At 36.5% G+C, this 14484-nt stretch overlaps 1 protein-coding gene across 1 annotated transcript in view; it reads left to right on the forward strand.

The window, feature by feature from the left end:
* Window positions 1-14484, forward strand: part of SDCCAG8 (serologically defined colon cancer antigen 8) — a 130125-nt gene that overhangs the window by 77483 nt on the left and 38158 nt on the right. Inside the window, exons 16-18 of the mRNA XM_009321262.1 lie at window positions 322-336; window positions 2089-2197; window positions 9002-9133. Of these exons, the coding sequence (XP_009319537.1) occupies window positions 322-336; window positions 2089-2197; window positions 9002-9133 (256 nt within the window). The remainder of the gene's footprint in view (window positions 1-321; window positions 337-2088; window positions 2198-9001; window positions 9134-14484) is intronic.

Below are 14484 nucleotides of genomic sequence, written 5' to 3' on the forward strand. Positions count from 1 at the left end.
ACTCACAAGCCAGGCCCACGCCTTACTGTGAAATGACATCAGGAACACCTGTAACCTTTGGCTGGCCGAAGGGAGCAGATGCTAACTACACCGGAGATTCCGAATTACATATTAGTTAGCGTTTAAAAGAGAAAATGGAAAGTATTGCCCACTGTCTGTTGATTTCAGAGTGCTGCTCTCACATCTGTTGCACCATCTGGATTATGAGTTTATTTACCTGTGTTCAAGAAATGGAAAGCTGAGAGAGACCACAACAAAGTAGAAAAACAAAGGGCTTGTTTTTGGCTGGATTTTCAGGCACACATGTTATATAAAGAAAATAGCATCAGAAGCTCTGCGGGAAATGCTCTGAGCTTACAGTTAAAGTCTCCTGAATAGCATTGAACAGTTCCCACAGTACACACATTATAGCTACTCTAAAAGCTTAATGAGTTTGCTTCGGCATCCAAACTGGAGAAAAGCTTTAGCCATTAATCGGTTCTTAATTCACTGTCGCAGCTGGATGTAATTCACTGGCTCCAAATTGATATGTTCCTTTATTTAATCTTTGCAGCCTCAAACATTTTTAGCATTACCATGTGCCCCCACACACACCCTCAATCTAGAATAAAGATGTTTAATCCATTGCATACTTCAGGTTCTCATAATAGGAGACTTCCTTGCATTGACTTAGCTGATCAGTAACTTCTAACCTTTAATCTGGAAGAAAAATGGGTTTTCCAAACAAACAAAAAAAGCCTTTTGTTATTGTGAAGTACTATGCCAACAACATTAATAAAGGTGCATATTAGAAGCAAAAAAAGAAATTTTTAGTAAGGAAATCTCTAACCCCTGAGCATGGAAAGGAGGAGGAGTTTCAGCTCTTATGGAACATGGTATATTCATATGTTTGATAAAATCCCATTTCTACCCACCAGTCCTGCAATATCTTTAGAAAAATGATGTCGCCTGTATTAATCCTAAGTAGTGTCAGATAATACCTGAGGTAGCAGGCACATTTATGTCTACCGTCTGATTCTTCTGCCTTTTTTGCAGCATTATCACAGTACTAGAGGACCTTTCCATGTGTTCAGGGAATGCAAACAGCTACGTTATGGCTTCTGTCTACACAGTAGGAAAAGATAAGAAGTGCTCAGAATAATTTTTCCCTACTCTAGCCAGCACATCTGCATATGACCGAGTGTAATTTTTCACAAGAGATGTGTAATTTACCCTCCTGGTGCATAAATTGTCCCAGTATACAAAAATGAAACAACATTAAGGCTGAGTTTGTTTTTGTATATCTCTAAGTAGGATTAGGAGGAGTTGAAAATGATAGTCATTTATCATGTACAGAAAGAAACCCTTGTGTATTATGACGCTACACACATACAAGGAATTTGGGTAACAGTGGTCTCTCTTTCTCTGATTTTAAAAGCAGAAATCAAGAAACATAATTTTGCAATATCTTCCTTTTGAAAGAATAAAGATGCTTGATTTCTAGGTCATGAGTTTTGGTGCAGCCCAAACTGATAGTAACTGAAAATTAATGTATAAAATGGTTTCACTGCAACTGTCACTGGACAATAAGTCTGTATCATATCATTAAAGAGAAAAAAATACATTAATCATAGAAATGCAGGACCCAGTAAGTAAAAGAACTGCTTTTTTAAGGAGAGAATGAAATGAGTCTACAGTGTGAGTGTTTGGGTTGCCAGTGTATCCTCTGCACCAGTTGAGCAAGCAAAAGACTGCTAAGGCATGGCTTGCCAATTTTATTCCTCGCACAAATGTCAATGAACTTCCAGCTAAAAAGCAAAACCACCAGATTAGATATGTAGTCTTTATGGTGGTGCTTCTTAAACAAGACCTGATTCAGTGGCAACATCACTTTAACAATTTAGGCTAGCTTATTCTGACATAGAGCCTTTATTTGGTGAATGATGATGTTGTAATTCCATGTCCAACTAGCTGAAGTTTAAAAAACATACCAAAACCAGAAGGATCTAGAGGAAAGAAATTAATAATATATAAAATTGCTTCTAAATTATCTATAAATTTATATAATTGTAAAATAAATTTCTAGTTTTATAATTTTATAATTTCTAGTAAATGAACTGGATTCATTGCTGACCTCCCAGAATACATTCATAGCAAAATTAAAGGACGAATGCTGTATGTTGGCAAGGAAGATGGAACAAATGTCAGAAAAATACAGGTTAGTATATTTTTCTTATCCTGCCCCTTTTATTATTAGGACATGCTTCCTTATTTTTTATTTGTATTTTAATATTTATTATTATTCACCTTGTCCCAGGTATTACACATAATCTCAATATAAGATATGCCACTTAAGAAACATGGATGGATTTTTATCCAGGGCAATTCTGTTTTTCGGCTTTTCAGATTATGTTTCTGGCTATTACTTCAAATTTCTTAGACAATGCCAATGTAAAAATTGCATACTATTTTCTTCCTGATGTTCATATTCTTAATATGAGGAGTGGAAAATTGTTAACAGAGCTACAATTCGAATTTATCTGAAATTATATGAAAAATACTAAATATTTGAAGTTCTCAAAACTGTAGTCTGTTGGTTTAATTATTTACTTAAAGCTCCTTTCACAATACTACACACTGAATAATTATCTCTGAAATAATTGTCGTCAAAATTGCTTGTCATTGAAGCTCTGATCCTGCTGCCGCTTGTTATGTGGTGCTCTTGTTAAAATCAATAGCAGGTCTAAATACAAAGCCATTAAAAATTCAGGAATAGAACAAAACCTGGAAGCGATAACTGGTTTAAATAAATACAGAAGTGTGGAGGTATCTATTTAAAAGTTCTATAGTATAGGACTATCTTTTTAAAGAAAAAATTATGAATTTTGTAGTTCTATACTAGTAAATAATTTCATTTTACATTTTTAAGTGTGAAAATAGTCTCTGAAACTTTCTGCAGGGCTCATATTTAGAGTAGTAAACAGGACTTAAGTGGTGGGTTGGCATTCTGCAACTTCTGTAAATTTAATGCGAAGTGAATTTGGTAATTAAGGGTGGGATTCATCTCGCATGGCTTATGTGAAGTAAGGAAAACACTCAGCAAAGATAAAATTGGTTTTCAAGATAGTATTCTTCTGCTGGGCGGATTCAGTCATCCTGTTGAGGTAACACAACAGGGGCAACACTCACGCAGGGAGAGGGCTCATTTATCCCAGTGTCCTGTTTCCAGGAATGGTCAAAGGGGAATGATGTAAGTAATGACATATATACATACATACATATAAAAAAAAAAAATGATGCTTCCCACAGGTACTGCCTCCACTGCCCATCCTACTTTCCACTGAATATAAAGTGTTGACTAGGTGTTAAGTGGCTGAAGTTGGGAGATGAATCCCATCCAGAGTATTTGGGGAAGAAATGAGAAACTTGAAATATAAGCGATCTTCCCTTGCAAATGTTGTGATGGGTACTTGAGAGAGAAGCAAACAGAATTTTTCTTCTGAAAAAGCAGAGCTCCTCTGCTAAAGTAATACAAAATCTAAATAGATTCAAATCATATTATTATTCCAGCAATAAAAATGCACACAGACTTTGTTGCTAGAGCTCACAGTCACAGACTAGTAACTGTAAAAGGATGAAGGAAAGACAGAAAACATACTGTGAAAACACATTATTCTCTGAAAATAAATACCAGAGATTGCCAAGTGTTTCTCCACCTAGCAGCATTAGCTGACTATGTCAAGAACCTGAAAAAGGGAAAAGGAACCCTCTTGGATCTCCAGAAAGTGGTATATTTTGCACAAGAAACAGTATGGAAGAATGTATGAAAGCAGTTCTGAGAAGTGGCCCTAAAATAGCTTGAGCTTGCCTTCCTTGGAGTGGGAGCTGCTGCAGTCAGTAACAAGAACGGAGAAATAGGTAGGGACAAAGAAAGCATGTGAAAATGAGAACAGAAGGGTGGAACTGGAGATGGTGGAAAATGGTAAACTAATAGATGGCTTCAAAAAGTGATGTGATTGGGAGATCAGATGCAGAAAATGACTTCGTCAAAGTTTTAAATGCATGATCAGTATATATCTTTCAGTAGCATCTCTCCGAAAGGCAGTTCTTCATGCTCATTGTCACTGGATATAGTGTAAAACCACAATTCTGGGACAGAATGCTGTAGCTTTGTCTTCTGAAAAAAAGTAATCATTTTTGGAAGACTTTATAACTTAGTTCTCATGCACGTTAATAAAAGCAGATCATGAAGCAGCAGCAGTGTGCCCTATTTGCATGGAAAAGATTTTTTCCATGTTTTTTTCCATGCTTTTGGCCTTATCGTAAACTGAATTTTCGACCCGGATGTGTATTTTCTTGGTATACTTCTAGAATCTTTGTGCCTTAGTTTCCATGGGGTTAAGAAATAACTCTATACTAGCAGTACCATTATTTAATTGGTAAAACACTCAAGCTTTTTTAGTAACAGATGCAAGAGTAAGGTTATATAAAATTTTTGGGGTTTGATAGGAAGTAAAGGGCCCATTTGTAATAAGAGGCATTTCAAATTTATCAACTACATATTTGCACAGTTCCAGTGGGATGCCTCTGAATTGCACATATATTTTTATATTTAATACAGGTTTTCTGAGAAATCTGAAGTTTTCTTGTTCATATGTAAGCTGGAGCCATTTTTGTGAGCTAGCCCCTACACAGGATTAGAAAAGCTTCAAAAAGACAATGTCAGACAAATTATGAACCCCTCAAGCTGTGCAGAAAGAAGATAGTGTCTGTGAAGGTTTCTGTATGCATAGGCATGTTTAAAAATGCAGTCCTTTGTTGGTTTCTTCTCTGTTATTTTGTTCTTTTTTTTTCCTCTGATTGTCACTGTCTGAGTTTCTAGGTTGTAGATTAATGCTTAACACTACCCACTGTGTATTTGTGATTTGCGTTTTGTAATTAAGGGGAACAATGGGAGTCCATTGGGTCTCATTATATATAATGGTTGGTTTAATTTGTTTCACTTCTATCTTGTTAATTGTAAATTGATCATTAAGATTTGAATTCTAATCTGTCACCAGGGTTGTGAGTATTGAAGCTAGAGCAATGATCCTGGTTTTAATCACTGATGATGAGAAACAAATTTTATAATTTTGGTACATATTGCAGTTCATATATTTTAACACAGTATTTTATGGTGTTATAAATATTGTTAAATGACTTTTAGTGTAGTTTTACTGTTTGGACTATAATGTATAAATTATATTACTGGTTTGGCAACAGTAGGCATCCAACTGTGTGAGTTTAATTGAAGTAAAGAACACACACCCAGCTGAACTATTTTTCTGCATGTTTGGTTGACTGCAGTCATTGCGCTCAATACCAGGAGTGAAATGTTTGTTGAAGGTAGCCGTACGAAGATGTGAAACAGTCTGTCTGAAGGGTCAGTCATTAAAATTATATGCGACAATACTGTGTCAACAGAAAATATTTTAGAGCGTGTATTTAATTGCTGTACAAGTAAACAAGTGGTTTTAAAAGTAGGAAAAGGCAGTGCTTAAAAAGCGCTGCAATGCAAAAGGTAGTTCAGAGGAGTAAAGGCAGCACTGCCACCTTAGTGTTCAAAAATCAGCTCATCCTAAAAATATCCTAAGACTGACTTTGAATTGTGACTAGTTAACACTTGCTGGTTCTTTGCCTCCAGTATTTGAATGTTTTGGAGGAACCTGTTTTGGTTTGTTTGGGTTTTTTTTCCCCAAGACTCTTCCAGCAAGGATGGTAGATAAAAACTTAAATTTGTTTTTAAATAGAAGTTGAGGCTTTCTTGGTAGTTGAATGGATCCAGAAGTATAGAGGGGTTTTTTGTTGTTGTCCCTGTCCTCCCCCCAGTCATCATCAATTATTTTTAATACAGTGACAAGTAAATGAGATTTGGCAGAATCTGTTACCCATCTACTTATGAGCATGTATTTTACATTCTCATTTTCATGTGATGTTGTAGCTTTTGCTCTGTGCAGTTTTGAAATAATACTGATTTCATACAGGTCTTTTGAGTCTTATCAGATCTCAGAAGCGCACACAGATACATTAACATGACTGTATGACTTGTGGGGCCAGCCTGAGTCTGCAGAAGTGCAACTCCACGCAGAGTTCAGCTCAGATGGCAGCACTCCAAATGTCTGCACGCTTCAGTTTCTTCTAAGTCCACCACGGCTTATTACTCCGTCTGTTGGACCCAGAGTAGTTCTTGTGAAGCAACATCAGCATGTCCGTGCTGTGTCCTTTAGTTGTTCTGGATCCATCAGACATAGTGCTTAGTGCCCAGATGTTTCTAATTTACCTCTCTCCCTGGCATTACGTGTGGGCTATCGCTGAAGTTCAGGACTGTGTACTTCGGCACCTGCCCCCCTCTTTCTCCTGTCCCTGCTCTGACCGCTTGGGAGCAGAGTGATTCAGAAGCATTTACACAGACCCGGTCCTGCCCCTGGCTGGGTGGAATTGTTACTCCTAGTGTAAATGTGCTGTCACGTTCAGTACAGTTGTTCAGGCTTATTACAATTATGGTTGTGGTTTGTTGGGGGTTTTTTTTGTTGGTTTGGTTTTTGTGGGTTTTTTTTTTTACCCAACAATTTTGAAGTTATTTAAATATTACATAGAACTAACTGTTCTATCTTAATCTTTGGAAACTGAGGTGGATGAGTGGTATATTTAAAGATGCAGAGGGAATCTTTGTCAGGTGATAATGAAGTCTCTTGGTGTGCGGTCTTGTATTGGGACCGGTGTTCTCTTTAATGCCAACACACATGAACCTGTTAACATTGATCTTAATAGATATTCTGCCCTTCATATGTGCTGTCCTCCAAAGTTTCAGTGTAATGAAATACTTGAATCTGGGTGGTGAGACTCTTAGATATTTACTTGGAAGGGACATTGTGTAAATAGTATTTTAACTGGAATGAATTTTTTTTTTTTGCTCAGTTCAACTGTAACTACAGAAGAGATGTTTTAGGAGAAGAGAACGCAAGTAACGTGGTTCAAAGCATCAGCCATTTAGAGCTGTATTTTAGAGATTAGAGATCATGCTACTCATGTTTTCAATGAACTCAGTACTTTCTTTTGTTTCATTAATTGTAATTTTCAGTAGCATTTTGGTTTTGGTTGATTTGAATCCCTTGATCTTTCCACAAAGACTTCGGGCACCTTGAAATGTGCTGGAGGTGAATAAGTCACTTTAAAACTTAGAGATTTTTACCACCTTGAAAGTTGTTTCTGCTGCTTCCGTGAATGAGACAGCCACATATAAATACAGAAAAAGAAGCAGGATCCCCCAGTTGGGAAACCGTACAAACACGATAATTTACAGTATTCCCACATGGCAAATGCTGTTGCATTTTGCTGGCAAAAAAGGAACGCAATCTTGAGTTTAGTCCCTGTTACCACTTGGTTGGGCTTTGTTACGTCAGGTCTTTGTTGAGCTGCTCTGTAGTGAACCTTTGCTTTTTATCTACTGATTGTCTTTCTTACAGTATCAGGTACAGACTGCATTCATACTGTGTGATAACAATTGGTCCAACTGACAAGACTTTGTTAATGCTGACATTTAAGTTACTAGTATTTCTGTTAACGGATCGGTGTAAAAATTTGACTTCGGTTACCTTCTGTAACATCCTGCCGACTGTTACATACCCCTCCAGGAAACTCTTGTGCATTTAAGTTTGATGTACAAATACATCAGCACAATTCTGATGTATCTGTCAGTGATGTTCCTTAATAGAGCTGTAACTCCCTATCTAGATTCAATTACATACAGTCTTCTTCCAAAGTTTCCCTTGCTAAGTTTTTTTAGATTCACAGATGATACCATGTATTGTTCTCTATTTAAACATGAAAAGATTATGTTGTCATTTCTAGATTTGACTTGTCAGTGTAACAACATGTTTTTGAGGGAGGAGTATTCCTTCCCCCCTGCACTTTGTTGTATTTTTCAGAATGTCAGTTGTTGTTGCATTCTGTAACAGCCAGGAAGGTAAACTATCTTTCTGCTGTAACTGCAGCATATTTAAGTTTATGATTTAAAGATATCTCTGAAGCTTTTTAACCTCAAGATCTGGAGTGGCAGATGCCGTAAAGCAAATTTGCTTGCTTTTGATTCTTACTTTCTGATGGTATAGCAGATTCTGACATGTTCTCATTAACCTTTTCCAAAGAGTTAAACTGTACAAGTGCATAATGTATATTTTATCACAATTTAATCTGAGATCTTCTTCTGATATTAAGAAACAGCTCATGCCTGTTTCTCCACGGGCTGATGGTTAGAGATGTAGCAAGTAGCAGTCCCAGGTCATTCATGGATCTGGTGTCTCTGCTCAGCCGTGAAGAATAAGAATTGCTAGAATTGACTAATTTTCTTAAAGGCTGTGCTGAGTTTTATGTAGATTAGGGTGTGCCTGTATGATTTGTCCCTTGTTTCTTAAGGTTTTATTCATTTGCCTCCTAATGTGTTGGTGTTTTGTTTTGTTTTTAATCTGTGTAATGGTACGTTGGGCATATTAGGTTAATAAAGTTTCTAAAACAGCACCACTATTGAGGGTTCAACCTGTACGGTGCAGTAAAGGTCGATCAAGTTTTTAGTAGCCATTTTTTAAATTAGATGTTAGCTTTTACTAAGAAAGAACTTGAAATGTGTTTTTAAAATGCTGGCCAAATTCTTGCTTAACAAGTATGAATTTACATTTATTGATCTTATTTGACATCAACGCATAATGCCAAATGACATGCCTGTTTAAATTAGGCTGAAAATAGCATAGCCAACCTATGACTGAGTGATTGCCATTGGCATATTTACCAGATACTGTTCAGCATCGTGTTCTTTTGTCTTAAGATTATTTGAAACAGTGTTTTGTTTCTGTAAGTTCTAGTAATAGCCTGTTTATGCATTACATATACATATATGAAATTTTATAAATGCTGAAGCCACATATTGATGGCACGCTGCAGGATGAAATCTGACAACATCCATCATCACTGTGTTTTACTTCTGTAGATCTGAAGTCAACCAGCTTAGTCAGGAAAAAGAGTATCTTCATGGCAGATTGGACAAGATGCAGAAACGGAATGATGAATTGGACCAACAATGTATCCAGCATGGGAGAATGCATGAGAGGATGAAGTCGAGGTAGGAGGTCTTGTTAATCTGTCAGTATGTGGTATGCTGTACTGTACCTGTTGTGTGGTGTAAACATAAAAATGACACTAGGTTATCTGAAAGTAATATTCTTTCCTTATGAAAATGACCACCCTTCCGCCTCCCCAAGCGTTCTGTCAAGTTTTTTTATAACATCTTTTGCTTGTGCCATTTTGGATAAATAAAAGGAAAGCTTGAACAACATAGTCTTCCAAAGAATTTAAGCCTAGTACATATGTGTGTGGGCTGCTTCGGCTGTTCTCTGCTCTAACTTGGATGAATTGTCTTACCATATAAAAAAAAGGGGGGGAGGAAGGAAGGGGAGAGGAGGTTATTTGGTAAAATGAATGTAGAGTACAGATGTGGATTCCATAATGCCATGTAATAGGTGTATTCTTGGGGTTTACCATCTTACCTTTCTCAGTAATATTTAACTTGTATAAACAGACAAATCTTACTGAAGATCTTAGTAACCAGAGAACTATTAACAGCTTCCAGACACCACTAGCCTTTTCAGAGAAGCAGCTACTTCCTCAGGAAGAGCTGGGAGCAGCTACAGCAAGGCTAGTATGGAATTTTTCCACCAATACCAATTGACTGTTCTGGCCAGAGTGTCCAGACTGATAATGCCTTGTGCTGTGACTTGGATTAGATGTCCTTAAAGATCACTGTGGAGACTTTTCTTTTTGGTACCAGAAAGTTGATCTATGCTCTCTTGTTGCTTTCCACTCCACATTCAGTGTAACGGGCACTGGAAAGAGCTTAGGCATGGTTGGGGAGGTAGAGGATAAAGTAGGGAGATGACTGAGAGGCAACTCTGCAAACCCAATCAGTCAGGCTGCCTCTTGTCAGTAGTGAAAGGCAAAATGCAGTTTAACCTCATTTGGACTAGATAGTCCTGGCTGGGTAAAATTCTGTTTGCTTTTTTTGACCACTGACCACCTGATAGGAACAGAGCTTGGATGTATTGAAGCAGCCAGTCTTGTATGCTCATTTTTTTTCCAGCGATTGATTTTTAATTTTTTTTTCCTGCCATCTCTTCATTCTCTGTCTGTCCATATCAGCTTGTTTCTTGCAAACTCTCCATATAGTCTTTTCAGTTATCCAGACCCCCTTCTTTCCTCCTCTTTTTCAGATTTCTGTCTGTACCTCATCCCATTCTTCTGCAACCCAGGATTGTCATCACCTCCTATAGCTCAGAGAACAAAGAAATTCAAAATGCTACGACTGTGTCCCTAATCTATGTGACCACATAATCTTTCCGTCCATCTCACCTCCCTTTTGGTTTCTTTACTTGTGGTGGATTCTTAGCATATGGGGGACATGTGCTGAGGACTCAGGGTTACTTTCAGGGGAGAAAAAAAAAATATTCTTTTTTCCCCTCCTACCTGTTCTTCTGTAGAACTACTAGTATCTAGTTGAATTTAAGACTACTTTGTAAGTTTTTTGGACAACCTTTCCTCTGCCAGAACCAAATAGATCTACTGGAAAATGTTTCTCATTCTCTGCTGCAGCAGCAATGATTGTACACTAGAAAAGATTGGAAACATTAATCCAGAACAGAAAAGTGGTTTGAAAGCAGAGTGGTCATGATGCAGGCAGTGCCTTTACCTGCTGCTGCTGCTTTGCTTGACAATAAGGAGAGAAAACAGGACACTGATAGCATTTGTCTTATTTAATATTTTAGAATATGTAAATATGGCAGAGATTATCAGGTATTTGAATCATGAACAGTATACTTTACCAGCATTTTAAGAGGGGACTCTTAACATGTTTTTAATTATGATCTTGCATTATATTCATTTAAAATCCAGGTAATAAGTGACAAGGTGATATAATAAACTGCTTTAAAAATTCAGTGTAATCTAATTTTAGTTTCTATGTGAAAACTGTAATAGATTTTCAGTATCAGTTCTCAAATGCTATAAACTAGCTATGAAATATTCAGATGTAGGTGAAGAAAAGCAGAAAGTATAACTACTACAACAAATAAATCTCCCAGTTCCTTACATTTATGTTGAAGTACTTCCACCAAATAAAAATTGTGATTTTTTTTCGTCTGATTTTGAAAATAGAGATCTGACTATGCTATTTAGTAAAGGCAGAAAAACAAATAATAATAATGTGGTTTGCCTCAGGTTTTCATCCATCACTCAGATACTAATAATCACAGCAAAATAATGTTAAGGATGATTACTTCTTAACACAATTTTTTTTGTTTCCCCTTTGTATGTGTATGTATGCTACAAATAGCACCGGTCTTTTTGCAACACAATCCTGCAACGTGGGTTCCTACCTAATTTTCTCTCTGTTGTTATTCTGGATCTCTTTAGAAAGTTTCTTGTATGAAAATGGTTTTGACTTAACTTGGGACCTAACGTTTGCATTTGAATAATAAGGAATTGTGACATTTGTTTAAGAAGAAATCTCTGTCACTACTTGTATTCTTCGAGGAGAATATGTCAGGCCCTGATACAACTATTTTGTGGAAGTAGAAAGATTAATTGATCAGTTGGAATTTCTTTTAGAGCAACAATATTTTGGGGATTGTGATAGTTGCACTCCTGAAAGTGAACAAGATAACTCTTTCTTTGCCATTCTGATCTTTCTGTCTGAATATCTACTGTATATGAATATAATCTGAAATAACATAAAGCAGGTTTAAAATAAAAAAGATTACTTTAAATTGCTATCATTAAAGATTATTTTAAATCAATCTTTTCAATGCAATGCAAATATCCATCCCTTTCGGTGTGTTTTTGCTCAGTGAAATACAGCATTAAAAGAAGTAGATGTCCATCTAAATGATATAGTTGATGTACGCTATTGGGGCAAACTAGGGTTGAAAGATGTACGGTTTGCAGGATTAGGGTGACACGTTAAGACTGCAGTACAGCTTATGAAGAGATGTTCATTTAATGTTGTTAATCGAGCAACCCTATGGATCTTTGCTTTAGATACATGTATGACTTTTTTACACTAGTTTGTGCTTGTTTTGATGTTCTTTGCAGTTACGTACTTTTCATTTTAGACAGTGATTTGTTTAGCTACGTGGATTATCTCAAAAGTATTAATTAACATGACATAGGGTCACTGATGTGCCACTGGAAACGAGCTGGTCAGCATGTGTGACTCTATGGATCTGAATCTTGGAGAAATAAATCCTTGTCTGTTGTGTGGCAAAGAGCACATTGGTATAAATTTTCAACGTGAAAGTGAATTTTATTATTAAATTCTTCAAATTCCCATTCTGTAGATCTGTGTTGGTAGTAGAAATTAGCAGGTAGCAGAAAGTACAGAATTTCTTATAAGTCAGCTATAAAGATAGAAAGCTAGCCAAGCATAAAAAGAATATGTAGCAAAAATAAAAGGTTAAACTACCCTTCCCTTTTCCTTCTGTGCTCCACTCCACACACAAAAAAATGAATTCCAGAGGAAGGAAAATCTGAAATCAAACTAACTGTGTAACTGTACGCATAATGTTGGTTCATCCTCTCCTTCATCTGTTTTCAAACCAAATTCCAAGGCATGCGTTTTCACCTCTGTAGATAGATCAGTTCTGTAAATGCAGATCCACTTTCTCGCAAGCTCTCTTCTTTTCTGATTTGGGGAGCAAGAAGAAAAAGACAAGAATCTGCCTAGATCTATTATTGATGGGACATATTTATGAATATTTGCCCAAGCTGCCATGGGTCAGGATTTCATCAGGCTATTTAAGCTTTCACTGAACTTAGTTAACAACTCTTACAGGTACAAGGTTCAATTATGGCTTTTCTTCTTCTCATAAAGCAAGCATCTGGTTGTAAGTCATCCATTTAGAGGACGACTTCTGTGGACAGCCAGTGTCTAAAACGGGAAGCATTTAATTTAATATAGCTAGTTCTTTTCTGTGTACATTTCCTGTTAAAGACCCAGATGATGTGTGGAGATACAGCAAATATGGAGTAGTGTCTTCAAGTAGGAGAAGAAAATCCTGGGCAATTGCTTTCCTTTTTTCAAGATGAGCCAGCCATGCCTTTACTTTTTATCAAGCAGCAAAAAAGAGCATATGGACAGTAGTTTGTATGAAATATGAGGCTCTTTTGAAATGTTTTTAATAAAACATAAATTTAGAAGCTTCTAATAAGTTTTTTCCAAACATTTTTCCAAACTAAATTCAGTATATGGGATCCGGGGCTATGGATTTTCTCTAAAGCTAAAGTTTTGGTCATTAGAGTTGGTATTACTGTTATTTTTGCTGTAATGTGCGTGTGAGCACTGTCCAATCTGTGTAACATTAACAATAATAATACATTTTATGCAAATTTTATGTGGGGCTTTTTGTTGTAGTAGCTTTTTTGGGGTGACAGTGTTGCATGTATTTCGACTGTATTTTTGGTAGCTAAAGTTAAAAAGAAGAGCCTACAGGACTGGCAGTTTGGGGCAGATGTGTGTCTATTCCTCAGGCATCAGTGGTTGTAAGTTAACTATAAAAATGTTACAACCATCTGTGTAACAAGACGGCAGAGATCTGCTCTTGCCTGTTACTATAAATAAGAAGGAGATTTGTTTGACTTCATAGACATTGGATTTATAAAGACTATATGTGTCAAATCGTAACTACGTGCCATGTTGCCGAGATGTGTCTGCAGCCAACTACCTGGGGTGTCTTCCCCTTCAGACATTCTAGTGTAGTGCAGCAACTGTGCAGAAATGTCTGTATAGCACAACATGTGACAAATTATATTTGTTTTCTACCTATGGGGAAATGCATGATTCTTATGGATAAGCTTATCTGGAAGAGTAGCTAAAATGGATTCTTAAATGGACCACTCAAGGAGGTAGAGAGAATATGACATTCAGTTTGACAAGATTTTAAAGGTTTTTCCCACCATTAAATTTATTTTTTGTTGTTGTTACTAAGTGATAGTGTATGAGAGATCATGTATGCACGAGAGAACACATATATATGAGAATTGTGACATACATATATTGAGAATATGCTGGCAGTTTCAAGTAGCTGATATATAAAAACACAATAGCTGGTTTGCTGTCACTATTACACTTCTGAATAGAGATCTTGGATTTCTTTGGCAAATCTCCAGTAGAACAATTGATTAAAATTATTTCTTGATAACTGGAGCAATCAAGTTGCATTTAAAATTTTACATTTTCTGCCTAAAGCTCTTGGGCATTTTTTTTGTGTTTTCAAGAAATAGCTATGGTTGGAAGAACTCAGTTTTGATCATTGCCTAGAAGACCTTTATTTTTTTTCCAGTCCAGTTCATTCTTTGTTGAATATATTCTCTTCCTTATTTTTATTTTGCTGATCGGTTAGTATTTTTTTAAGTAACAGTGAGGCA

The sequence above is a fragment of the Pygoscelis adeliae genome, unplaced genomic scaffold (genome assembly GCF_000699105.1).
Source record: "Pygoscelis adeliae isolate BGI_AS28 unplaced genomic scaffold, ASM69910v1 Scaffold463, whole genome shotgun sequence".
Lineage (NCBI taxonomy): Eukaryota > Metazoa > Chordata > Aves > Sphenisciformes > Spheniscidae > Pygoscelis > Pygoscelis adeliae.